Source organism: Malaclemys terrapin, chromosome 2, assembly GCF_027887155.1.
Source record: "Malaclemys terrapin pileata isolate rMalTer1 chromosome 2, rMalTer1.hap1, whole genome shotgun sequence".
NCBI lineage: Eukaryota > Metazoa > Chordata > Testudines > Emydidae > Malaclemys > Malaclemys terrapin.
In genome coordinates, this window is record NC_071506.1 from 141,000,131 (window position 1) to 141,023,575 (window position 23,445).

Sequence of the window (23,445 nt, forward strand, 5' to 3'; positions counted from 1 at the left end):
GAGCAGGGCAGAATCATCCCCATCTCCCCCTCAGATCAGGATCTCCCGGCTACGATGGGTTCACACTTGGCTCTGATCGACACCGGAACTGCTCTCTATCCTGGCCAGCCCCAAATCATGAGTCGGGCAGCAAAACAATCCCGGGATTGGCTCAAAACACAGACAATTTTTTAAAAAGAATCACTAAGTGTCAGGGTCTTTCTGTTGGCTGTTGGGTTACGTGCCTGTGGGGGTCAAATGTTCCTCTGCAATCTGGAGAGCTAGGAATGTCTTTTAAAAAAAGGAAAGCTGAGATTCCTACGTGACCACCTGACTCCAGGAGCTGGAGCTTGAAGAGAGTGAAACTGGCCATCAAATCAAGCACTGCCTCCTAGAGGGTCAAGGGGATATTGTAGAGTTTCCCCAGACCTCACTGGGATTCTCCAACCGCAACCTGCCCTGGCAGAGGTGGACAAATGCTTTCCAATCCTCACAGCCGTGTTTCTCCCCATTTCACAGATTTCCAGGCCAGCAGGGACCACTGAGATCGTGCAGTTTAAGCTCCTGCATAACCCAGGCTGGAGACCCTCCCCAGTGACTGCTGCGTCCGACTCACCAACTCTTGGATGAGGTAGAGCGGCTCTTTCAGAAAGAGACCTCCAGTCTTGATGCAAGCTCGGGGTCTGCGAGCTCTCTGAATAACGAGGCCAGACTTTCCTGGGGCAGTGCCTCTCCTCACAGCTCAGAATCCTAGCCAGAGAATCCTAGACTCCTGCCAATGGGAAGGGACCCCCAGTGGGACATGGGCCATCCCCACCCCCCAGCACAGCATTGACTTTGTTGTCTCATAACCCATCCCTGATCGACAAGCTCCAGTCAGAGCCTTGTGTTTCCCCAGGAGGCTAGTTCCACCCCCTCCCTCGGGAACTTGTCCCCTCACCCAAGGTGCAGTCAGAGCTGTTAAGATTTCTTAAGGCTCCAGCTACATTTTCTCTGCTCCGGCAAAAGCTGGTGTCTCGGCTGAGACTCACTGTCTTGCCAGGACACGGCCCCCACTCCTCCCCAGCAGGGACTCCCCACTGTCACCCCTACAGCCTTCTCCAGGCCTAACCGAGGCCCCAGGGCTGCTGGAGCAATTTGTAGAGTGGGGGTGCGGACAGCCACTGAACCCCACTGTAAACCCTGCCTATGACGGAAACCACTTCAAGCCAGGGGGTGCTGCTGCTGCACCCCCTGCACTCCTAGTTCCGGCACCTGCCCCAGGACCCCACCCAGGCCTCCACGGATCACTGCCCTGGGTTTCTGGGGGTTTAGACAGCTGCGTCTTCATATCCTCGCCCTCCTGGCTAATACCCAAGTGTGCACACAGACACGCACACCTGCACACTCACCATCCTGCACACACCCACATCCACACCTGCACCCACTCGCACACGATGGCTCCTCGCTCGGTGTCTGCTGAAAGCAGGTGACCCTCCCTGGCTGGCCCCGTTGGTTGTGAAGCGGGTTTGGGTTAGGGCAGCCCCATGGAGAGAAGATGGGGGGAGTGTCCCTTTAAGCCGTTCCCGGACACTCCCTTCCTCCCAGCCGGCCCTCGCCCTCCCCCGTAGCTCTGTCCACCCGCGCTGGCGAGCGGCTGGACAGGCTGGTGCGGGACAGAGAGAACCCGGGATGAGCCTCAGCCCTGGGGAAGGACGCAGGGCTGGGGCAGAGACCAGGCTGGGCTCGGCCTGGGGCGATCCCCGCCGGAGCGGAGCTGAGAGGGGGAAGCCGAGCCCCTGGCAGCAGGGCGCGGACCGGTTCCAAACGCCGCCCGCGGGCGCAGGGCGTTTTGGCGAGGCGCTGGGGGCGCGGCTCCGGGGAAGGCGCATGGGGAGCTTGGCCGGCCCCAGGATAGGGGACGGGTAGCTGCTGCAGGTCGCGAGCGGAAGGGACCCTGCCCACGGGGGCGCCCTGGGGGGAGCCCGGCTGCAACCTCGGGACCAGGTGAGTGGGGGGGGGGGGGGGAGGCCATATGCCCAACCACAGCGGGACCCTCCAACCCCTTCCCCATGCCACCCTGCTGCATCTGGGATGTCACTGCCTACGACCCGCCCTCCATGGCAGTGACAGAGCAACCCTGCTCCCTATCTCTTGCTGCATGTCTGTACAGCGCCTGGCACAGCCCTGCTCTCAGTCCGGCCTACAACAGGACAGTCTGTCATGAGACGTAGCAACTGAGAATTAGAAACTAGCCGCAAGCGCCCAGCCTGAAAACCTCCGTGTTAACTAATGACCACACCCCCACACGTCCGTCCTTCCTTAGATGCAGCTGTGTCTGGGGTGGAGCCTCACAGCCCTTTCCCCATGCACAGCAAACGGGGGGGGAGTTCAGCACTTCAGTTTTAGAAGCTGGCTTCTCCTGCAGCACCAGGAAGTGGGGATGCCAGAACAAGGGGTGTGGCTGTGCCCCCTGGCTGGAAGTGGTTTCCATGGTATACAGAGTTCATAGTTTGGATCAATGGCTCTCAGCACCCCCACTCTACAAATTGTTCCAGCCCCCCCGCCCCTACTCCCAGGCTGAAGGGCCTTCCCCACCCCCTGCAGTGCAGCACCCCCCCCATCATTGTGTGGGGGGACTGGGGCTAGCGCTGACTCAGAGGGGAGAGCGCCCCCACTATGTATTATTCCTAATGAGTCACCCGTGCCCCCTAGTCCAGCACTGTGGCAGTGGGGTCAGCGCCAACTCAGAGGGCAGAGTGCCCACTACTGAGTCACCCACCCTGTTCCCTGGGAGTGGGGGACCAGCTCCCATTCCTGGACCAGCAGAGCCCAGCCCTGCTGCATCTGGGATGCCTGGCACATCCCTCGGCCCATGCTGCAGCATGGTGGGGTGAGGTATGCCAGGAGCCGGGCATGCAGGCTTAGGGGGCGGGAATGCAGGAATTGGGGCTGTCTCAGGATGACAAGCCGGCTTCCTGCCCAGTTACAAGCTTGGGGTTTCTTTCCTGTCAAAAGGGGGTAGAAAGTAAGGCCAGTTGTGGAGGTCTCCCAGCCTTGGAGGGGGGAGCAGCCTTGGAGAGGGGTGTCCTGGAGTTTGCAGAGGTGGGTGGCAGCAGGGGGGTGTTCGGTGGAATGCGGCACCTGTTCTAGTTACACCCCATTTCCCCTCACTCCAAGCAGGCAAGCTCCAGGCTGGGGACGCTGGAGGTGGGGTGTCCCGTGTGCCAGGCTGTGGAGTCTCCCACGCCCTGCTGCAGTGGCAGCTGCCCCAGTGGGCTGGTGTCACATACCCGGCATCTCCCAGGCCTGGCTGTCGATGTGCACCCTGGCCCCGGACTAGCAATTCTACCTGTACCAGCTCACTAGCCCCGCACTGGGCTGCTGCTGGTGTCACTCGCTGGCGCGGTGCCTGGCTGCTTGGGGGCACTCTCGGTTTGGGGTCCCAGTGCCCTGTTGCTTCCACGGGCTCGTGGGGTCTGAGCAAATCCCACACGGAGCCGGTCCCGACCCCTGTGTTCCCCAGGGCTGGCTCTGCTGCCCACTCAATGTCACATCACTGGAGCTCAGGCATGGTCCCTGGACACTCCCCAGCTGAGCAGGGCTCTCAGCTGGGTCTATTGGTGCCCTCTCCGATGCAGGAGGCCAGGCAGCAGCTGCAGAGATGTCGGTGTCCCGAATCCCGATGCCCATGCCGAGGATCCAGGCAGCAGGGATTCCAGCCCCCCGGCCCAGACTTGGCAGATAAAGCTACCGAGAAGCCCCCATCGTGGATCAGGGCTCTCTGCCCTGCAGACCAGGCCCGGTGCGGGAGGCGCATGGAGGCGGGAGAAACGCCTCTGCCCGGCAAACACCCCATGGAGCAGCAGCACCGCCCGGAGCTCCGGCAAGAGACGACGACACCCCCCATCTTGGCACAGGCGGTACTGATATTCTCGCTGCTAGTGCTGCCCACCAGTGCCCGTCCTGTGCCCACCCCGGCGGATGAGAGCGGGGAGGTTGTGGTGAGTCCCACATAGCCATGCGTATGGGGCTGGGGGGGCCTGATCTGTCCTCTTGATAACGTTCACTTGCCCTCTGCTTCCTCCCCCCTTCCCCAACCTCCAGTTACCCGAACGGCTGGGGAGGAAAGGGGTACGGAGGCCAGGATCTTGCGCAGCACTCCCACCCCACCCCACAGTTCTCCTGGTGCCCCTCAGTCCCGACCCACAGCCCCCTGTAGTCCCAGCCCTGGGCACATCACTTCGGTGTGGACCTGACCTGATGTGTGGACAAATGGGCATTGCTGTCTGTGACGCAACAGGGAACGGGGTGGATTTGACCTGGGAATGTTGCAGGGGAGTTACATTGGGGATGGGGGGCTTCCCTTGAAGGAAGCTACCTGAGCTGTAACCTGAGCCAGGAGGGGGGTTGGGAGAAGTGACACCTTCTGCCTGGGAGACTGAACAAAGGAGAGGAGGAGCAGAGGGCAGGGGGGAGAGAGCTGCTGGAGGAGTTTTTAGTTTGTTTGGTGCTGGGTGGTGGAACGCAGGGAACCCCGAGGCTGGGGTGTAAGCTCCCTGCCCCCCAGATGGCTGAGAGTCACGGTGAATCCCAAGAAGAGGGGTGCAGGGTCCTGACTCCCCCACACTCCGTGACACTGTCTCGAGTTGAGATTCGAACCCAGGCTGGGAAGGGGGTGGGGCCTTTGCTCTCCTGGAGAGTTGGTCACTGAGGGGAGAAGTTTCTGGGGTGCCCAGCTCTGCTGGTCTGTGTCTCAGGTGGGGCACCAGAGCCAGTGGCTCCGAGAAGCTGAGCGGGCTGGGTGCTTGCGACGGTATCACTCTCCCGTGTGTGTGTGCTCCTTGCCAGGCCTGGCTGACGCAGTACGGCTACCTCCCGCCCGCCGATCCCGTCACCGGTCAGCTCCAGACCTGGGAAGCGGTGACCAGCGCCATCCGTGTGATGCAGCGCTTCGCGGGCATCCCTGAGACTGGGATCCCAGGTATGCAGAGCCTGCACCTGCCTGCATCCCCTAGTCCCTCCATCGTCCCCGCCTGCAGTCCCCAGCCCCTCTGTCATCCCTGCCTGCAGCCCTGTGACAACCTGCAGTGCTCCAGGCCAGCCTGCAGCCCCAGCCCAACCATCACCTACACTACACCCTGCCTTGGCCGCTGCCGGCAGCACCTGGACCCCACATTGTCCCTCTATGGGCTCCTCTCCTGGTTCTCTCATATCTCCACCAGCCCCTCCGGAGTCTGCCAACCTGCTCCCATCTGCATGGCAACCCCTCTGCATCAGACCATCCCTGCACCCAGTGGCTACCCGCCCTGCTCTGCTAAGGGAACCCCCGAATTCTGTCTGTCTGGTCCGGGATCCACCTCTCAGCGGGGAGACTCCGGCTCCTTTAACCCTCCCCTGCCACGCTGCCCTGTCGGCCCAGATGCTGTCCATGGGCCCCCTGGATAGGATTCATCGCTGGGACCCCTGCCTGGATGTTGAGGGAAAGCAGGCTCAGCAAGGCCCTTGTGACCCAGCTCATGAGCCAGCCAGTGCCCCCCTTCGCACCAGCCCAGGGCTATGCCATAGCTACAGGGCGCTCCTTCAGCTGGGGGTCCAGGTGGGTGCAGAGTGGGCTCTCCCCTAAGGCTGTTCTCCAAGAGGCAGTCTGCCTGCAGGCTCGCTTCACCCCCAGCTGAGAACTGACAGCTCACTGCACTGCTGTGTCCCAGGCGGCGCTCTGACCTGCCGGTCGGTGACGCACCTGTGTTTCCCTCCGCATTGCCCAGACGATGCCACGCTGGCGCTGATCCGGACGCCACGCTGCTCGCTGCCTGATGTGCTCCCGGAAAAGCTGCCCAAGAGGAGGAATGGGAGGCTGTGGCGGAAGAGGAGGAAAAGTCGGGGCAGGCGGAGCGTAGGCCTGGCTTGGACCAAGAGGAACATCTCCTGGAAGTAGGTACCAACCTGCTCTGGTGGTCGTCAGATCCCTGCTCCCCAACTGGCCTGGGACGTGAGGCCAACACAGCCCCGTCAGGGCACCTTGGAGCAAACCTCATGGCTAGGCACCCAGGGCATTCCAGTGCCACTGCGTCTCATGGGGTGTAACTCATCCAGGCTTCTCAGAGACACGCTCAGCAAAGTGTGTTAATCGGGGATTGGCTAAATAAACCCCTCCCGCTTTCCTAGCCCTAATCCAGCGCTGTCCAAACACTCACACTCCGGTAATGAAATTAACAAGGGCTCCAAAAGGCTGAGCTACTAACGGGGTTTTTAAACCTGCCTCTAACACAAGACACACGCACGGACACCCCACACCCGGAGGAAAAGTGGACAGTTAAGCAGTAACAGATACCCGAATAACAGTGGCTAGAGAATGGGGAAGGGAGCATGGACAAAATGTGTATAAAGCAGCTGGGCTGAGTTGTGTTCTTGGGAGTTAAAGGAAATTGGCTAATCAATCCGCTGCATTTGCTAGCAATTGGTGTGGGGGAAGTTGGGAAGGGGGCGGGGGGAAGGTACAAGCCAGCTGGAACAAAGCAAACCTGGGGGCTGAGTCCTCTGAAAGAGGCAGAAACATCATCTGGCAGGTACAGAGGCCGTCAGCTCTTGGGTGCAGGGGCTGCCTTGGCTTTTAGTTTTGCGCCTGGCACGGAGGGGGGGTCTGGTCCATGACCAGGGCTCCCAGGCGCTGCCACTCGACAGATAACGACATCATGGCTGGTTAAAACCCATTGCTGCCCTGCGTAAAATAACGACCCACACGTCAAGAGGAAAACCCTGCTAGCTCTGAGCCCGGTAAGCAGCAGAGCATCAGTGTCTGAGCACTGAGGGCACGTTACCAGAGAACAACAAGGGTTTGTCTGCAGAACCCCTCTGAGGGACAGGCAGCGCAAGGCCCTGGGCCTGCAGCAGTCTGCATGGGGTGGACCCTGGGCCTCTGCAGAACCCCGCTTGGAGCAGGGCTACACATGGAGAGGGAGGTGAGAGCATGAGCCAGGGACTTCGGCATCCTGGGTTCAATTCCCTGCTCTGCCACAGACTCTCTGCGAGACCTTCGGCTGGTCGCTTTGCCGCTCTGTGCCTCAGTTTCCCATCTGCACAGTGGGGGTAACAGCCCAAGGGGTGTTGTGAGGCTAAATCCATTGACAGAAGTGAATCGCTCACAGGCTGCGGTGATGGGTGCTGTCACGGACTCCCAGGTTGTGCCCACTCTTGGCCCCAAACGGTCCCTGGGGAGAACCCGCTTTAGTGAGACAGCCCTTCTCGGGGGGTCCACTCTTTCCTGGGGGTTAAGCACCTCTGCCTCCTGGAACCGCACCTCTCGCCTGTCTCTCGCCGTGGGCCCCCTGAGGGAGTCCACTCGCCCTGGACCCCCGGGGCCTCCACTCCCAGAGGGAATGTTCTCTAGACCGGAGCGACTCTCAGCCAGCATAAAACAGGAGGGTTTATTGAGTGTCTGAACACAGCACAGGAAACTCTCAGGGCCTCAGGCCTGGCCTCCCTCAGCACAGCACATCCAAGTCTCCCTGCATCCAGGTGGGCTCTGCCTGCTTTCTCTCCCCAGTCCAGAGACCCCCGTTTTCCAGCTGGGCATCCGATATCCCCTGCCCCCAAGCCCTGCCTCTGTCCTTTGTCTTGTGTCCAGGTAAACAGGGCCGCCTCTTCTCTCATCCATCCTCTGGCCCCCTCTGGCTGGAACCGGCTGGTCAGGTCACTGGGGTCCTCTCTCCCCAGCCCATTATCCTCCCACTGGCCAGAACCGGCTATCATGGCCGAGCTGGGATACCAGATCTCCATTCTCCAGGCCATTGGCCAGGATCCCAAGTTCCATTGCTGGTCCTCTATACCAACAAACTCCCTCTCTCCTCACCTCTTTAAACCAGTAACACCCAGGGAAACTGAGTCCCACCCCCTCTGCACACAAACCATTGAAAAAAAAAAAAAAACAAGAAAATCCCCCACTTCGTCACAGGGGCCACAGAAGTACCATGGCCAGATGGCTGCGTAGGGAGTTGGCACCAGATTTTCCAAACTCCTTGGTGCCCAGGAGCCCCCATTATTGGGGGTGTGTGTGATGGAGCAGGGAGTGGGGCAGATTTGATTTTTAGTTTGTTTGGTCTGGGTGGTGCAATGCAGGGAACCCCAAGCTGGGGTCTAAGCTCTCTAAACCCCCCAGAAGGACTTGATTGAGGGGTTCTGGTTGTACCTACACGCTCTGCTTGGGACTGTGTTCCTGTCATCTAATAAACCTTCTCTTTTACTGGCTGGCTGAGAGTCACGGTGAATCTCAGGAAGCGGGGTGCAGGGCCCTGACTCCCCCACACTCCGTGACAGGGTAAAGGGGGGATTTTTCATTGTCCTGAATGGGAGCTGTGGGGTGTGAGCTCCTTTGAAGACATGGCTGAATGGGAGGTGGCAGAACTGGCCCTGCGGGTGCATCGGATACCTGTGCCGCCTTGCCCAGGGGCAGCGCTTGCTGGATTTGCTCTGCAGGCCATAAGGGGACCTGGGGTCGCAGGTCCCTGGGTGGCAGTCCTCTCAGATCATGTGAACAAAGCAGGGCTGGGCTGGGGTCAGCACTCGGAGAGGAGTTCTGGCCCTGGCAGGTGCAGTAGGGCAGGGTCTTCCTCTGGAATAATGTTAGAGTGTAACACTAGGGGGTGCTGACCTGCCACTGCCAGGGTGACCAGGTTGGTCACCAGCGATCCCATGGGGATGCAGGCGCCAGGCTGATCAAGCAGTGACAGCAGAACCCAGAGATTGCAGGTGATGCTGAAGTGGGAACTGGGGGTTGGCGTCAGCTGGGGGAGCCGGGAGACCATGCAAAGGGTCTCGGAGAGGTTAGACACGCAGGCAGGAGCTGACAACCAGCACGGTATCGCATGGCGACGTGCAGACAGGCCTGCCCAGCAGTGCCCGTAGACGCTCTGATTGGAAAACCAAGGGCTTTGATCCGCAAGAATCTACGCTGGTTTCCCCACACGCCCCCTCGCTCGAGCCGTGGGGTTTCCCTATTAAATAGCAAAGACCCAAATGGACCCAGGAAAATGGAGACAGTGACACACGGGCCGTCGCTAATATTAGGGGTTAGCTCGACCCCGGTGCAGCCGCCCCCGTGACAGCTCCTCCCTCCCCCAAGAGTCAGTCCGGGGGCCTCCAAGCTCTCGCCACCTCGCTCGCTGGGATTGTTGCTGCAGGAAGCAGAGGCGCCTGCTGGGGTGTGCTCTCGCCCCATGCCCGAGCAATGGGGCACCAGCAGAGCTGTGGCAGGGAGCCGAGGACTGGGCTAGCAGGGGCTGTGGGTCGGGAGTGAGGGGCACTGACAGAGCTGTGGGATGGGGAGCCCAGGGCTGGACTGGCAGGGACTGTGGGCTGGGAGTGAGGGGCACTGGAAGAGCTGGAGGGGAGCCCAGGACTGGACTGGCAGGGGCTGTGGGTCGGGATTGAGGGGCACTTGCAGAGCTGGGGGTGGGGAGCCCAGGACTGGGCTAGCAGGGGCTGTGGGTCAGAGTGAGGGGCACAGATTGCTCACCCCCAGCTGGTTCGTGGCTGTGCCTGTTTCCTGACCGTGGGCCTGGTTCCGGTCCCCGCGGGCCCCTCTCTTGGCGCTCCGCCTGGCAGGGTGAAGACGTACCCGCGGGAGGCGCGGCTCAGCCGGGAGACCATTCGTGCGCTCATGCACTACGCGCTGAAGGTGTGGAGCGAGGCCGCCCCGCTCACCTTCCACGAGGTGGGCGGGCCCAGCGCCGACGTCTCGGTGGAGTTCCTGCGCCTGGACCACCAGGACAGCTACCCCTTCGATGGGCCAGGGGGCATGGTGGCCCACGCCTTCTTCCCCGGGGACCCCCAGCGTGCTGGCCATGTGCACTTCGACAGCGACGAGGACTGGACCTTCCGCTCACCAGGTGGGCCCCAGGACAGGGAGGGAGCGCTCCGTCCGGGCCCGCCTCTCCCCTCATTAATGCCAGGCTCCTCACTCCCCCGTTCCCCTTGCAGATGACTATGGGACGGATCTCTTTGCTGTGGCCGTGCACGAGTTTGGTCACAGCCTGGGCCTGGCGCACTCGCCCTCCAAGCGCTCCATCATGCGCCCGTATTACCAGGGCCCAGTGGGCGACCCGCTGCAGTACCAGCTGCAGGCCAATGACCGCGTGGACATCCAGAGGCTCTACGGTATGGCCCGCCGGGGTGGGACTGGGGTGGGAGCCCTCTCTGCCCGGCTCTAATGCCAGGCTGTGTCTCCGGGACAGTCTCCAAGCCAGAGCCCGGATTCTGTGCCCAGCTGTTGCAAACAGGCCTCTGAAAGAGGACTAGCACCGGTGGGGTGGCCAATCCGGCAAGTCTGTGTCCCATGCACCGAGATAGCGCTGGATGAGCTGAACTCGGAGCTCATTTTTGGGATGCACTGCCATCTCATGGGAGAGCAGAGCTGGGAACATCCCCAGTGTGGATAAAGCAGCTGTCGGGGTGGGGCTGCTGCCCGGAGAGGCTGCGCTGACCTGCAGCTCGTTGTGTGGGGCTGAGAGCTGGCTCACTGCAGGATGTGGTGGCTGGACTGTGGGGAGGCTGATGGCCACGTGCTCTCACCCGCATCCAGGGAGCCGTGTTCTGCATTCCACAGAGAAGCCGGAGGCATCATCGCTGCTCCCGGACCCACCGTCGCTGCCCCGTGACTTCCCTGCCTTGAGGTGAGCCGAGACCATCCCTTTTCCCTCCCCACCCTGCACTCAGACCCAAGCCCCCTCACGCGGGTGTGGGCCTGGCCTGGCTGGGATCCCTGGGGGTCAGCTAGCAGCTCCCACTGTCCCCAGTGGGTTCCGTGGTGTATCCAGTTCATTCAGAACTGGGGAACCCCTGGTTCTAGGCCTGTGCACTGAGCGGCCCCTGGCCGAATCCAGAGTCAGGTGAATGGGCAGCACGCTGGCAAATGTAAGTCAGTGTTGGCACGTGCCACTGACACCTAGCAGGGTCCTGGGTTAACAGCATCCTCTCGGGAAAGGGACCTGGGCACCCATCTCAGAGGGGTCAGGAAAACAATCCAGGGCTGGAGACATTCTCCTCTGAAGTGGGACTGAAACGACGGGGGAGGTCTCCCATAGAAAGGGATGAGTAAGAGAGGGCAGGATAAATGTATCTAAAATCACAGCTGGTTTAGAGGAGGAGGAGCAAGGGCGTCCGTTCTCATGGAGCAGGGGTGGTCAACCTGGGGCTCCGGAGCCACATGTGGCTCTTCAGAAGTTCATATGCGGCTCCTTGTCTAGGCACCGACTCCAGGGCTGGAGCTACAGACGCCAACTTTCCAATGTGCCGGGGGCAGTGCTCACTGCTCAACCCCTGGCTCTGCCACAGGCCCTGCCCCCACTCCACCCCTTCCCGCCCCCTCCCCTGAGCCTGCTATGCCCTCACTCCTCCCCCTCCACCCCAGACCCTCCTGCATGCCATGAAACAGCTGATTGGGAGGTGTAGGGAGGGAAGGGGAGGCACTGATTGGCGGGGCTGCCGGTGGGCGGGAGGCGCTGGGAGCGGGAACTGATGGGGGGCTGCTGACCTATTACTGTGGCTCTTTGGCAATGTACATTGGTAAATTCTGGCTCCTTCTCAGGCTCAGGTTGGCCACCCTTGCCACCGAGCAGGGGGACGTTCGGTGGAGTTGAAAGGTGGGGAATTCAGCACTGCTACGGGGGAAAACTCTTTCACACAGTGTGATGAGCCTGTGGAACTCATTGCCACAAGATGTCAGTGAGGCCAAGACTCAGTCGGAATCCAGCAGGGGCTGGGTGTTTCTGTGGATAAACTGGACTCTCCAGAGTTATCACAGTTAAGGAGGATAACATTTTTGGAAGGCCTCATAAACCTGCCCATCTCTAACTACTGGAGACCTAAAGTGGGGGACAGATTGTCCCCCACCTGCGACTGCGGGATTCCTACACCTCAGGACACTGGGTTAGATGGACCTCGGGTCTGACTCTGTCTGGCAAACCTAGGCCCCTGTGGGGTTTGCAGCCATGTTGTCAGGTGGGAGTAGGGCTAGCGAGGTGCGGGGCCCCATCAGGTGACCTGACGCAGGTACAGCCTCAGCCCCAGCCTCTCTGCCAGGCTGGGGGTATTTCCATGGCTCTGCCTGCCCCTGGGCCCCGTGGGAGGGCAGGAGGGGAGCCGACCGCGTGCTGCTGACGCGCTCCCTGCTGCCGTGGCAGGTCGGAGAAGGAGTTCCCGGATCGCTGCTCCTCCAGCATTGACGCCGTCGCCCAGATCCGCGGGGAAACCTTCTTTTTCAAAGGTCTGTCCCTGCGCATGGGGGATCGGCCCATTGCACTCCATGTGGGACCGGCCAGCTCCCTCTGCCCCACGGGGGATGGGGGGGGACATGCTGGTATTATGATGTAGTGGGGTGACCCCGGCGCCTGTGGGACCAGCTGCCTCTTCGCCCTGTGGCGGGGGGCAGCTCCCCAGGCGAAAGCTGAGGACTGGGCCTGTGGGGGCACAACCTCCAGCAGGGGGTACGCTCCAAGGCCGGGGGGCGGCACTGCCTGGGGTGGGATGTGGATGGGGTGCAGTGGGGAGGGCAGCCCGGCGAGTGTGGGAAGAGACAGGGTGGAGGTTCTCCTGTGTCCCTGCACTCCCCCCTCCCCGCCCGTGCTGCCAGACCCGCCCCTTCCCTCCCTGTTTTCTCGGGGGCCCCAGCCCTCGCCACATGGGGCCCCCGGCCTGGCTGCTGTGCCAATAGCCCCATATGCCTGCCAGCCCTGTGCCGCCTCCAGGCCCCAGGCCTTCCCCAGCTCCCAGCTGTAGGCAGGAAAAGGCCCCTTGTCCCCAGCTCCAGGGGACGGCCCCACCTCCTCCTCGTGCCCCTGGCTTGGGAGAGGCTTTTCCCGAGGGGCAAGGGGCCGGCAGGGGGGCAGGGGGCTGAGTCTGTCCCTGGCTGAGGGGCTGTGCTCAGCCACCCCAGCAGCTGCCCCCACGCAACACCTGCACTCGAGGGATTGCGCCAGATTCGCCAAACCATGCCCAGCCCGGGGCCCATCTCTCCCCTGGGCCCCTCAGTGCTGCATGGCTGGGGGCTTTCCTTGAATGGGGGGCCCCAGCTGTGGCATCCGCTCTCCCGGGACTGATGCTGCTGAGCACAGGGGGCAGCCGCTAACCTCCTGTCTCCCCCCCCCGAGCCAGGTCAGTACTTCTGGCGTCTGACCCACGGCCGGCACCTCACCTCCCTGCGCCCCGCCCTGAGCGCGGCTTTCTGGCGCGGTCTGCCCTGCAGCCTGGGCAAAGTGGACGCCGTTTACGAGAGGCACACGGACCATCGGATCCTCTTCTTCAGTGGTGAGAGCTGGGGGCACGGGGCAGCAAGAGCGACGGGCACCGCAGGGCCAGCCAGGGCATGGCGAGGAGCCGTCCTGTGCCCTGGGGGTGGAACGCACCCTCATGCCACCCTTGCAGGCTCAGCCACCCCCTGGCAGCCCGCGCCAGGCACCCTTGGGTGGGGCTGCAGGACCACCATAAACGATCCCCCTGTATCTCATCTTCTCCTGGTTCATAGCTGAGTGGAGAGGTCTCTGCAGGGGAATGGGGCGGGTTCCCCAGCGGTCTCCTGTGCCCCGGCTGCTCCCTTCAGCACCAGGCTGCCTGGCACCCGCTCACCGCCCCCCCTCTCCCTCAGGGCCCCTCTACTGGGTGTTTAAGGACAACGGCGTGGAGGAGGGGTACCCGCGCCCCGTCACGGACTTCGGCCTGCCCCAGGGGGGAGTGGACGCCGCCTTCTCGCGGCCTCACGACTGGAAAACCTACTTCTTCAAGGGCGGGCTGCAGTGGTCCTACGACGAGGCCACGGGGCGCATGGACGAGGGGTCCCCCACCCACACCACACTCGGGGGGCAGCTCCCCACCCCCATGGACGATATGCTGAGCGGGAGTGACGGTGAGTCGCCCCCCTCGCTCCCGCCCCCTGCCTCGTGGTGATTCACACGCAGGAACTGAGGGGCTGAAAGGGGACCCCACCTGTGTCCCATGGAGACTTCCCAACCTGTCGCTCTGCCCCCCCAAGTAAAGGGTTATCCCCTGTGCCCTATGGAGACTCCCTGCTCTGTCTCCACCCCCCCAGTTCCTGCGTGTTAAAGGGGACCCCTTGTGCCCTCTCCCCCAGCCTTTAGCCGCTCGCAGAGCCCTGACGCGCTCATGACACCCCTCTCCCTGCAGGAGAGGTCTACGCCTTCAAGGGCCGGCAGTACTGGAAGCTGGAGCGGCACAGCCTCAAGCTGGAGATGGGTTACCCTCGCTCCATTGCCAGGGACTGGCTGGATTGCACCGGGGAGCTCTACCCGCCACCGAGCGCCCCCACCAGCCCCCCCACGGAAGCCAAGCTGCAGCCGGACTGGCGGGGCCCCCCGTTGGAGGTGGAGCGCTGCATGTGCCTCAGCTCGGCCCCCCGCGCCACGCTCGGCTGGACGCTGGCAGCGCTGCTGCTGCTGCGGGGGCTTGGCTAGGCTGCCAGCTGGGGCCGCCCACGCCCTGCAGACTAGCCCTGGGGGGCAGCAGGCCAGGCCAGGGTGCTGATGGCTGGGTTCGGGTGCAGGGAATCTGCAGGGGTGTGAGGCCTGGGCAGCGCGAATACCCGCGAGTCAGGGCGTTCCCTGGGGCGGCCTGTGGTGCTCTGTCTGCAGGCAGCGGCATGGGACGGGTCCCTGGGTGAGCAGCCGGGCGGGCTTGGCCAGCCTGTCTTGTGCTTGCTAACTGCCCACCGGGGCAGAGCTGGGGCAGGAGCACAGACCTCCTCCGCTCGCTTGGGGAAAGGGACAAGCACTAACGGCCTTCAGCCTCTCGTGGCTGGGTGGGAGGGTGCTCAGATGGTTCAGCTGGGCCGGCGCCAGCCAGGGCCTGGCCTCAGCACCTCAGCCACGGCCTGTGTCCTGCAGGTGTCAGCCGCACCCAGTGCAGGGGGCCGAGTGACGGGCCCTCCGTGATCCACTCACTATGATGCCAGCTCCTGCCGCAGGGCACCAGCTCTCCGTCGCCCTGACTTCCCTCTTCATTACCCCAGCTCTCTGTCCCCTCAACTTCTGTCCAGGGCCGGCTCCAGGCACCAGCTTCTCAAGCAGGTACTTGGGACGGCCGTTCCGCACAGGGACGGCAGTTCCAGGTATTCGGCGGCAATTCGGCGGATGGTCCCTCATTCCGCCTGGGAGTGAAGGACCTCCCGCCGAATTGCCGGCGCAGATCGCGATCGCGGCTTTTTTTTTGTGTGTGTGTGTGTGTTTGTTTTGGTTTTGGCTGCTTGGGGCGGCCAAAACCCTCGAGCCGGCCCTGCTTCTGTCTCCCCATCTCCCTGCCCCCCCACCACTCTCTGACCATCGCCCCAGCTCCCCCCCCGTCAGCCCGCCTTGCCTCAGGTCCCCTCAGTGCTGACCCGGGGGCAGGAATGGAGAGGAGGGGTGGATGCTCCACTCCAGCTTAGCTTGCAGCCCAGGAAGCTAAATTATACACTATGTGGCCTGGGCCTGCCCCACGCCTTCCCAGCTGGCCTCTGTGCTCTGGTGGTGTCCCCCCAGCGGCGAGAGAAAGTCCCTGCCCCATGAGCACTGCTAGCCCCCTCCTCCCTTCCCCCCCGCTTCCTCCGGGGCCTTCTCCGAGTCCCATGAAGCCACTGGCTCCACTGTGGCGCTGGGCAAACAGCCCCAATGTGCCCAAAATGACCTAGGAGCCCCAAGCAGCTGCTGCCGCCTGCCCCTGGGATGGGACCTGGCCCTTTGCCCTCCTGCCCAGAGGGGACTTCCTCCCCCTGGCCCTCCCATGGGGGGGGCAAGTTGAAGGGGCCCCGGGGACTGTATCTGCTCAGTGCTTCTCTTGCCCAGCCCGAGCCCTGCTGGGCTTCTCTTGCCCAGCCTCGAGCCAGCACTTCTGTTACAACCAGGCCAACCAATGGCTTGTGGTGCCCGTGCCCCAGGCTGAGTCCCTGGCCCCGTAGCAAGGCTCCCCCCTTTGAAGCACCTGGCGCTGGCCCTGTTCAGAGACGCCCCCCAGGCTGCAAGGGGCAGCTCTAGAGCAGAGAGCCCTATGGCCTCCGGTCGCTGGCTCCAGCCCCGGGCAGCCTCCCACAGTAACAGACTGTAGCTGGACTCTGCTAAACCCTGCCCCACCTCCCACATGAGCTCCCCAGAGCCTGGCCCCTCTCTCCATCCCCTCCCTTAGCCTGGATCTGCTGAGCGGCCATGGCCTCCCGCAGTCCCCCCTCGCAGGATCTCTCCGGCATGTGGCGGCCAAACACCGCTCAGTCTCTGCCCAGCCAGGAGATGCTACGTTAGCTTCTGGGCTCCTTCAGCGTCAGTGCCTGGGAGCTGCCCCCCGGCCATCTGATCCCTCGCTTGGGGACCCACGTCCCTCCCCGTGGGTGGCTGTCACGTCTCAGGCCTGGACTGGCGCACACACTCCCGGAGGCCAGGAGCTGCCATCGCTGCTTGGCGCCGGAGCTGAGGGGGAAAATGGCACCGTGCCTGGTTCCAGGCCCTGCCCTTCCAAATCTCTCTCCAGGCCCCCCCCCCCCCCCCCCAGCCCCCACGAGGGCAGAGCAAAGGCCGCGGCCGCCCGGAACGAGGGATGGAGGCGAGAGGAGGCAGACAGGTCCCCGCACAGGTCATTTAATGAGATCCCTGGTAGCTACAGAGCGGAGGGCAGGCCCAGAGACGAAGCAGTGCCGGGCAGCCTTGGGGCAGGCCCCAGGTTCACTTCCAGCTCGCGAAGAACTGCCTGAAGAGGGGACTCTCACGGCCCTGGGGCAGGATCTCCACCTGCAGCCGACAGGGGGACAGAGACTGGTGAGGTGGGGAGAGTCACGTGCTCCTAGCATGAGGTGGGGGGGCATGGTGGGGTCCCAAAGACACCCCCCTTGCATGGGAGGAGAGATCTGCCTTGGGGTGAAGGGCCCTGGGAACCATCTCTGGGCTCTCTGTAGGGGGAAGCCAGGCTGGGCAGCGAGCCCGGCAAAGGCCCAGAGACACCCAGAGATGTCCTGATTTTATAGTGACGTCCCAATATTCAGGGCTTTTTCTTATATATGGCTTTTCTATTATCCCCGACACTCTGTCCTGATTTTTCACACTTGGTATCTGGTCCCCCTACTGGCAGGGAGCCCCCCATCACTGCCCCACTTCCCTTCTCTACCCCCGCAAGAGCCCACCGGGGCCCAGCACTCACTCACCTGGGTCTTTGGGGAGTACTTCATACGGGAGATGAAATCCTCAGCCACTTTCAGGGCTGCCTCCCGTTCCTGCTGGTTGGCTTTGCGCCCTGGCCGGGAGGGAGGGGAGTGTCAGGGCAGCCGATCCCCCGCACAGAGGGGACAAGTCTGGGGGGACAGGGCTGAGTGCTCTGCTGAGCACCCCTGGCACTGGGGGAGGTGCCCAGGGTCCGGTGCTAACCCTGGGCAGAGTGACTGTGGGGCAGATGCAGATGGCAGGGATGGAGAACAGGCCAGTGGGAAGGAGCAGGGCCAGGTCAGGGCTGGCAGGATCCCTGGATGCAGATCACCCTGGCTCCCTTGCTGGGGACTCGGCCCAGGGGTTCAAACCGCAGCGGGGTTGCTCAGCAGAAGCAGGAAGCCCAAGGGGTGGAGGGCTGCTAGTGGGGAACGCCCATGCAGGCAGAGGAGGAAGGTGGCAGCATGGCCGGGCAGTGAGAACACGGCTGCGGTGCCTCCATCCGTCCCCCACCAATGGGCTGTGAGCTCTGGCCAGTAGGGGGATCAGGCCCGCCACCCATGGGGGCAGAGCTTGGGGCACAGAGAGAGCGGGAAATGCCCTTGTGTGGCCCGTCTGGTGTGGAGTCTGCCCCTCAGGGGGTGGGGTAAGCAGGGCGCTAGGCTCGGGGAGGGGAAGAAAGCGGGGCATCTCCTGCCCCGTTCTGGGGAATGCCTATCCATTGGAGCCCCTGAGACACAGAGAGGGGCTTTCAGACCGGCCGGGGCCTGGGGAGGGAAGATGGGTCAGTGAGGGGGAGGGGAGGGTGGTCCCCGAGTTCCTTGGGTGCCAGGCATGGAACGGAGAAGCCTGCCAGCTGCCCTGTTGGCAGAGACAGGCAGGGCCTGGCGTGGCAGAGCCTGTTGCGGGGGCAGCCGTGAGGGGACCGCGGTGAAACAGCTTCCGCTCACCCAGGCATGTGCAGACCGGGAGCTTTCGCCAGCAGGGTGGTCCCACGTGCAAAGCCAGGCAGGGGCGTATACCGCGCGGGCAGCGCGCATGAGGGACTGCCTGAGGCCTGCCCAGGGACTGGGTGTGACGTTCCTGCAGCGCTGACTGTAGTGCACCAGGCTGCTGCATGGCCCTATGCCAAGAGCCACAAGCTACACGGTGACGGCTGAGACAGTGACCCGCCCGGTGGGCCAGGTGCCATCGCTGACTCGCGAGAACCCCCGCCATTTTCCAGAGCAACGAGGCCCAGCTCCTGAATGGAATTCCAGCGCCTAACTCCCATTGACTGCAGTGAGTTAGGTGCCTAAATCCCTTTGAGGATCTAGCCTGGGAGGGAAGGGGGAGCTTCACTTGGCTCCGTAACCTGCTCCACATTTTCAGGCACTGCTGAAAACCCAGACCCCTTGAAAGGCAGCTCCAGAGGGGACTCCAAGCTGGCTTCTGAAAGCCTTGGCTGCTGGCGGTGGGCACGGGCTCCACCTCGGAGGGGAAGATGGCAGAGGGGCTATGCCGGCTCTGGATGAGGGCTCAGTGGGGAGCTCATGGGCAGGACAGGCAGGGAAATCCTGGCCCAACCCTTCCTAGAGCCAGCGGAACCCGCAAGAGACTGACTCGCGAGGGGTTCGGCCACCTGGATCCCTACGGGCGGGACGGGACGACTCGGTAAGCGGCACCCGTTCTCTGCCCTGCACCCTGCCTGGTGCCCCCTGCCACAGTGCATTAAAGCCAGTTGTGTGTACACTGAAAGCTGCTGCTGCTGCTTGCCACAGAGATGTTCTGCAAAGGGGAAGGGAGGTGGGGCTGGGTGTGGGGTGAATGGGAGGAGAGGTGGGGTTAGGGACATGGGTAGAAAGGGAAGTGGGGCTGGGTGTGGGGTGAATGGGAGGAGAGGTGGGGCTGGGGGCATGGCGGGTGGGAAGGGGGGTGGGGTGAATGGGAGGAGAGGTGGGGTTGGGGCACCCCCCCACTGAGGTTCGCTGGTACCACCCGGGCCGTGCATCTCTGCCCCCCTGCAGAGCCAGCTGGCCCCCTGCGGGCGGGCCGTGCCCCGGGGCCGGTACCTTTCCACACGTAGATCTTGCCGCACTGGCCATTGTCCAGGACGAAGCAGTCGTCGGTGCAGAGCAGGCCCTGGCTGAAGGGGCTGCTCCCGGACACCTTGGTTAGGTTCATCTTCCCCGTCGCGTCTGACACCTGCCGGGGACAGGGATAGGCGGATCCCTTCAGCGCCCTTCCCCCTACATTGCCGAACCCACCCCAGGGAGCACGGCCCCCTGCTCCACAGCCCCCACGCAACACTCGGCCCTGCTCCACGGCCCCCCAGCCTGCAGCTCCTAGCCCCCACCCCCCCACCTGCAGCCTCAACCCTGCTACCCAGCCCCCAGCATGCACCATGGCCCTCCCAGCCTGCAGCTCCTAGCTCCCCCCAGCCTGCACCGCAGCCCCCACCCCCACAGCCTGCAGCCCCAGCGCTTCCCCAGCCCCCAGCCTGCACCGCAGCCCCCACCCCCACAGCCTCAGCCCTGCTCCCCAGCCTGCACCGCAGCCCCAGCCCCTCCCCACTTCAGCCCCAGCCCTGCTCCCCAGTGCCCCGCTGTGCCCAGCCCGTGGCGGGGTGCCCTGCCCATGGTGGCGCAGGAGCTCTGAAGATGGGGCTGGGGGAGCCTTGCCTTATAGAGAGCAGCTGCCCCTGCGTTCTTCTGATCCGCCGTGACGTCCTCCTCAGGGCTGCCCTGCCTCAGAGCGGGCTTGGGACCCAGCACCTAGGGAAAGGGGAAATCCTTCAGAGCCAGCGCCACCACACCCTCTCCCCCCGTCTCCAGCCTGTCTCCTCTGCCCCCTCCCCAATCCCAGCCCCACCCCCATGCCCTGAGCCCTCCCCAGATCCACCCTGGCAGGACCAGAGCAACAAGGGCCCTGCTTTCAGCCCTGCCGGCCAGACCTGGATCATCTCGGGCGGCTCCTCCCTGTCGGACACGATCTCCACCCGGGCCTTGCCCTGCCGCTCGCTGTCCCGGATGGCCAGCGCCAGGTCCCGGGCCTTGTTGCGCTCCAGGATGTTGGATGTCTCCCCGCACCACGTGTAGATAGTCTGAGAGGAGAGAGGGGCACGCATGGAAATACACCTGCCAGCCAGCGCCCAGGCTCCCTACTGCACCCTCTCGCCTGCCAACCTCCCTGCTACCCACCTAGCAATGCTAATGCCGCCACCCGCCAGCGCCCGGCCTACTTACCTCACCCCTCGCCTGCCAACCTCCCTGCTACCCACCTAGCAATGCCAACGCCGCCAGCCGCCAGTGCCTGGCCTACCTACCTCACCCCCTACCTGCCAACCTCCCTGCTACCCACCTAGCAATGCCAACGCCGTCACCCGCCAGCGCCTCTGCCCGCCTGCCCCATGCACACCCAGCCCCTGCACACCGGCCAGTCCATCCCCACCCCTGGGGCTAATGCACCCACTACTCACCCTGGCTGATCCCCCTCCACTCCCCGGGTGCTAATGCACCCGTCACCTCCATCCCCTCCATCCCCTGTGTCTGCCCAGGCCCCTGCCCCCGGTGCGGTCTTACGTCGCCCAGGTCCAGGATGAAGCAGTCCCCGGTGTTGTAGCTGGCCCAGCTCAGCTCCCGCTCGGTGGCCCGGATGTTTTTCTTGCCCTTCACTTGGTAGAGTTTGCGGATGGGCACGGAGCCCTGGCTGGACTGGGTTTTGTGAAAGGCGGACTCCACACCGCCCTCCTGAGGGGCAGAGACAGAGAGGGGCCCTGAGCGCCAGGCGGGCGGGGAGCACGGGGACTAGCTGGGGGCAGATGGAGCAGGTCAGGATGTCGGGGGAGGGGAGGCAGGGGCTGACCCGTGGCAAAGGCAGCAATTGAGGGGTCAAGAGGGGGAAGCAGGGCAGGCCTGGGGTGATGGTGAGGGGTCAGACAAGTCAGGTCAGGGTTGGGGGTTGGGGAGGGGGTCAGACGGGTCAGGCCGAGGTTGGGGAAGGATCAGGCTGAGGAGGGTCAGATGGATCAGGCTGGGGTTGGGAGGGTTAGACAGGTCAGGCTGGGGCGGGGGGGGTCATCCGGGTCAGGCCGGGGTTGAGGGGGTCAGACGGGGCAGGCCAGGGCTGGGGGCAGTTGGGGATCTGGGGCAGGCCCCTCCCCAGTACCTGGTACTTGATGCCGTGGGGGAAGTACTCCATGAAGACGTCGGACTCGTTGCCCTGCACCTCGCGGTGCTGGACGGGCCGCTCGCCCAGCAGGGTGTTGAGGTGGGTGGAGAGCACGGCGCAGGCCCCCTGCTCATCCCGTGAGGAGCTCTGGCCTGGGCGCGGCAGGGGAGGAAGAGTAATGGCTGAGCTGCCACCCAGCTGGCAGGGGCCCCGGTGCCAAGGGTTGCCAGGTGTCCAGTTTTTGACCAGAACACCTGGTTGAAAAGGGACCCTGACGGCTCTGGTCAGTACCGCTGACCGAGCTGTTAAAAGTCCGGTTGGCGCAAGGCTGGCAGGCTCCCTGCCCGTTGGGACGGCCAGGGGGGCTCTGTGTGCTCCCCCCGCCCTGAACACCAGCTCCGCAGCTCCCATTGGCCGGGAACTGCAGCCAATGGGAGCTGTAGGGCTGGGGGCAGCATGCAGAGTCCCCTGGCTGCCCCCCGTCTAGGAGCCGGAGGGACATGTTGCTGCTTCCCAGGAGCCACCTGAGGTCAGCACCGCCTGAAGCCCACGCCTCGAACCTCCTCCCGCCACCCCAACCCCTTGCCCCAGCCTGGTGAAAATGAGGGAGTGAGTGAGGGTGGGCGAGAGCGAGCGACGGAGGAAGGGGGATGGAGTGAGTGGAGGCGGGGCCTCAGGGAAGGGGCGGGGCCTTGGGGCAGGACAGGGGTGTTTGGTTTTCTGCGATTAGAACATTGGCAACCCCTTGGCACCAGGGCTGGCTGCGCTGTGGGCTGGGGAGCCCTACAGGGTGGCCAGGGGGCCCAGGCTGATGTGCTCACCGGAGAGCCCGAGGAGCCTGAAGTCCCCTCACCCCATAACGGGAGCCCCCAGGCGGGAAGGGGGCTGGCAGTGCCATGCCAGGGAGTGCGGTTAGGGCAGGGAGCAGAGCCCGAGCACAGGCCCTGGCTGGGCTCTCACACCCCTGCTAGCCCAGAAGAGCAGCTCCGGGCCCTGGCTCAGAGCTCAGACCCTGGTCTCTGCCAGCCAGGGCGCTGTCCCCTATGGGGTGTGAGGAAGAGGCGGGGCAGCCCCAGGTCCTGCGGTCTCTGCTCAGGCCGCCAGCTCACCGGCGCTGTCAGGGGAACCTTGCCCCAGCTCATGAGGGGGCAAATCTCCCTTCCTCAGCGGGGCGGGCATGGCCCAAGGTGCCATCAGCCTCAGCTGGGCCATGGCCCCAGCACCCCGCTTCTCCCCTCCAGGCTGCCTCCCCCCACAGGGCTGGCCAGGAGCCCGAACCGCCATGCCGGAGAGCCGGCTCTTACCGATCCAGATGTGCAGGTTGGCTTGCTCCTCCGGCCCGTTGTGCAGGACCAGGTAGGAGTCCCCCGAGTAGAAGATGCCCTTGGACTCTGCTGGCACTGGGACCGGCTTCATCTTCTCTACCCGCCAGATGTGCAGGCCTGGCTGGTTCACCGAGGCATCGAAGGGGGAGCCACTGCCGGAGCGAAAAGGGGCTGGAGTGAATCCGGAGAGGGGTGTGAGGGCTGGGGAGGAGGGACTGAGGGTGGGAGGGGCAGGATGGGTGTAAATCCAGATTGGGATGGGTGTGGGGGAGGGGATGGGGATAACTCCAGGGGATGGGGAGGGGCTGTGGAAAATCCAGGTGAGGAGAGGTGTGGGGCAGGACTTAGGGGTAAATCCAGAGGTTGGGGTTGGGGGGACTCGGGGCGACTGGCTCGGTACCTTTTGGGGATCGCCGTGTACATGGTGTCAGGGCCCTGGGGAGAGAGAGGAGCTGGTTAGCATTAGGGCCGGGTGGACAGAGGGCAGGGCACACCCTGGCTCCCTGGCCAGGAGGTTCCCGCCATGCCGGCGGGCAAGGGCTTCTGCCCCGTGGCTGGGCTGGGGGCCGTGGGCCCCTCCCGGCCTGCACACCGAGAAGGTAACAGAACTGGTTTGGCTGCTGCTGAGTCATCCCCAGCTAGGCAGAGGAAGGAGGAGGTGGGGCCGGGCGTGTGGGTGCAGGGACCCCCGTGTCAGGGTGGGCGCTGGCCCAGAGAAAGCAGCCCCGTCCCCCTCGCCGCCCAGCGCTGGCCATGGCGAGGCGGGGCTGGGTGTGCTGTGTGTTATTCCCTGGGGGCTCTGACATCCTCTCACACTCCCTGTTACTTCACAGCCCACTGTGGTC

At 63.8% G+C, this 23,445-nt stretch overlaps 2 protein-coding genes across 3 annotated transcripts; one reads left to right on the forward strand and one right to left on the reverse strand.

Moving 5' to 3' along the window:
• Window positions 1–520: 520 nt before the first annotated feature.
• Window positions 521–15,157, forward strand: LOC128832713 (matrix metalloproteinase-17-like). 2 transcript variants are annotated; one of them, XM_054020292.1, is made up of 11 exons: window positions 521–610; window positions 3,600–3,962; window positions 4,810–4,942; window positions 5,727–5,892; window positions 9,562–9,845; window positions 9,937–10,113; window positions 10,538–10,628; window positions 12,138–12,220; window positions 13,108–13,260; window positions 13,598–13,855; window positions 14,134–15,157. In XM_054020292.1, exons 2-11 carry the CDS (start codon window positions 3,777–3,779, stop codon window positions 14,418–14,420), a joined length of 1,818 nt encoding a protein of 605 aa, XP_053876267.1. In that variant the 5' UTR covers window positions 521–610; window positions 3,600–3,776; the 3' UTR covers window positions 14,421–15,157. The 2 variants fall into 2 exon arrangements, with proteins under 2 accessions (XP_053876267.1, XP_053876266.1); XM_054020291.1 differs by lacking the exon at window positions 521–610 and adding an exon at window positions 1,621–1,965.
• A 1,395-nt stretch (window positions 15,158–16,552) lies between these two features.
• On the reverse strand, window positions 16,553–23,035 carry CAPG (capping actin protein, gelsolin like). Its single transcript, XM_054020293.1, has 9 exons — window positions 23,001–23,035; window positions 22,580–22,752; window positions 21,273–21,427; window positions 20,687–20,854; window positions 20,059–20,208; window positions 19,787–19,879; window positions 19,178–19,310; window positions 17,129–17,217; window positions 16,553–16,718 (listed from the first exon to the last, which is right to left on the reverse strand). Exons 1-9 carry the CDS (start codon window positions 23,021–23,023, stop codon window positions 16,653–16,655), a joined length of 1,050 nt encoding a protein of 349 aa, XP_053876268.1. The 5' UTR covers window positions 23,024–23,035; the 3' UTR covers window positions 16,553–16,652.
• Window positions 23,036–23,445: the final 410 nt, after the last annotated feature.

Bases quoted from the DNA above. Each gene is read 5' to 3' on its own strand.
- LOC128832713 (XM_054020292.1), top strand. From the start codon at position 3,777: ATGGAGGCGGGAGAAACGCCTCTGCCCGGCAAACACCCCATGGAGCAG. The intron at 10,114-10,537 runs GTATGGCCCGCC...ACCCGCATCCAG, and splicing joins GGACATCCAGAGGCTCTACG to GGAGCCGTGTTCTGCATTCC. The intron at 10,629-12,137 runs GTGAGCCGAGAC...CTGCCGTGGCAG, and splicing joins CGTGACTTCCCTGCCTTGAG to GTCGGAGAAGGAGTTCCCGG.
- CAPG (XM_054020293.1), bottom strand. From the start codon at position 23,023: ATGTACACGGCGATCCCCAAAAG. The intron at 19,880-20,058 runs GTCTGGCCGGCA...CCCTTTCCCTAG, and splicing joins AGCCGCCCGAGATGATCCAG to GTGCTGGGTCCCAAGCCCGC. The intron at 16,719-17,128 runs GTGAGTGAGTGC...TGTCGGCTGCAG, and splicing joins AGTACTCCCCAAAGACCCAG to GTGGAGATCCTGCCCCAGGG.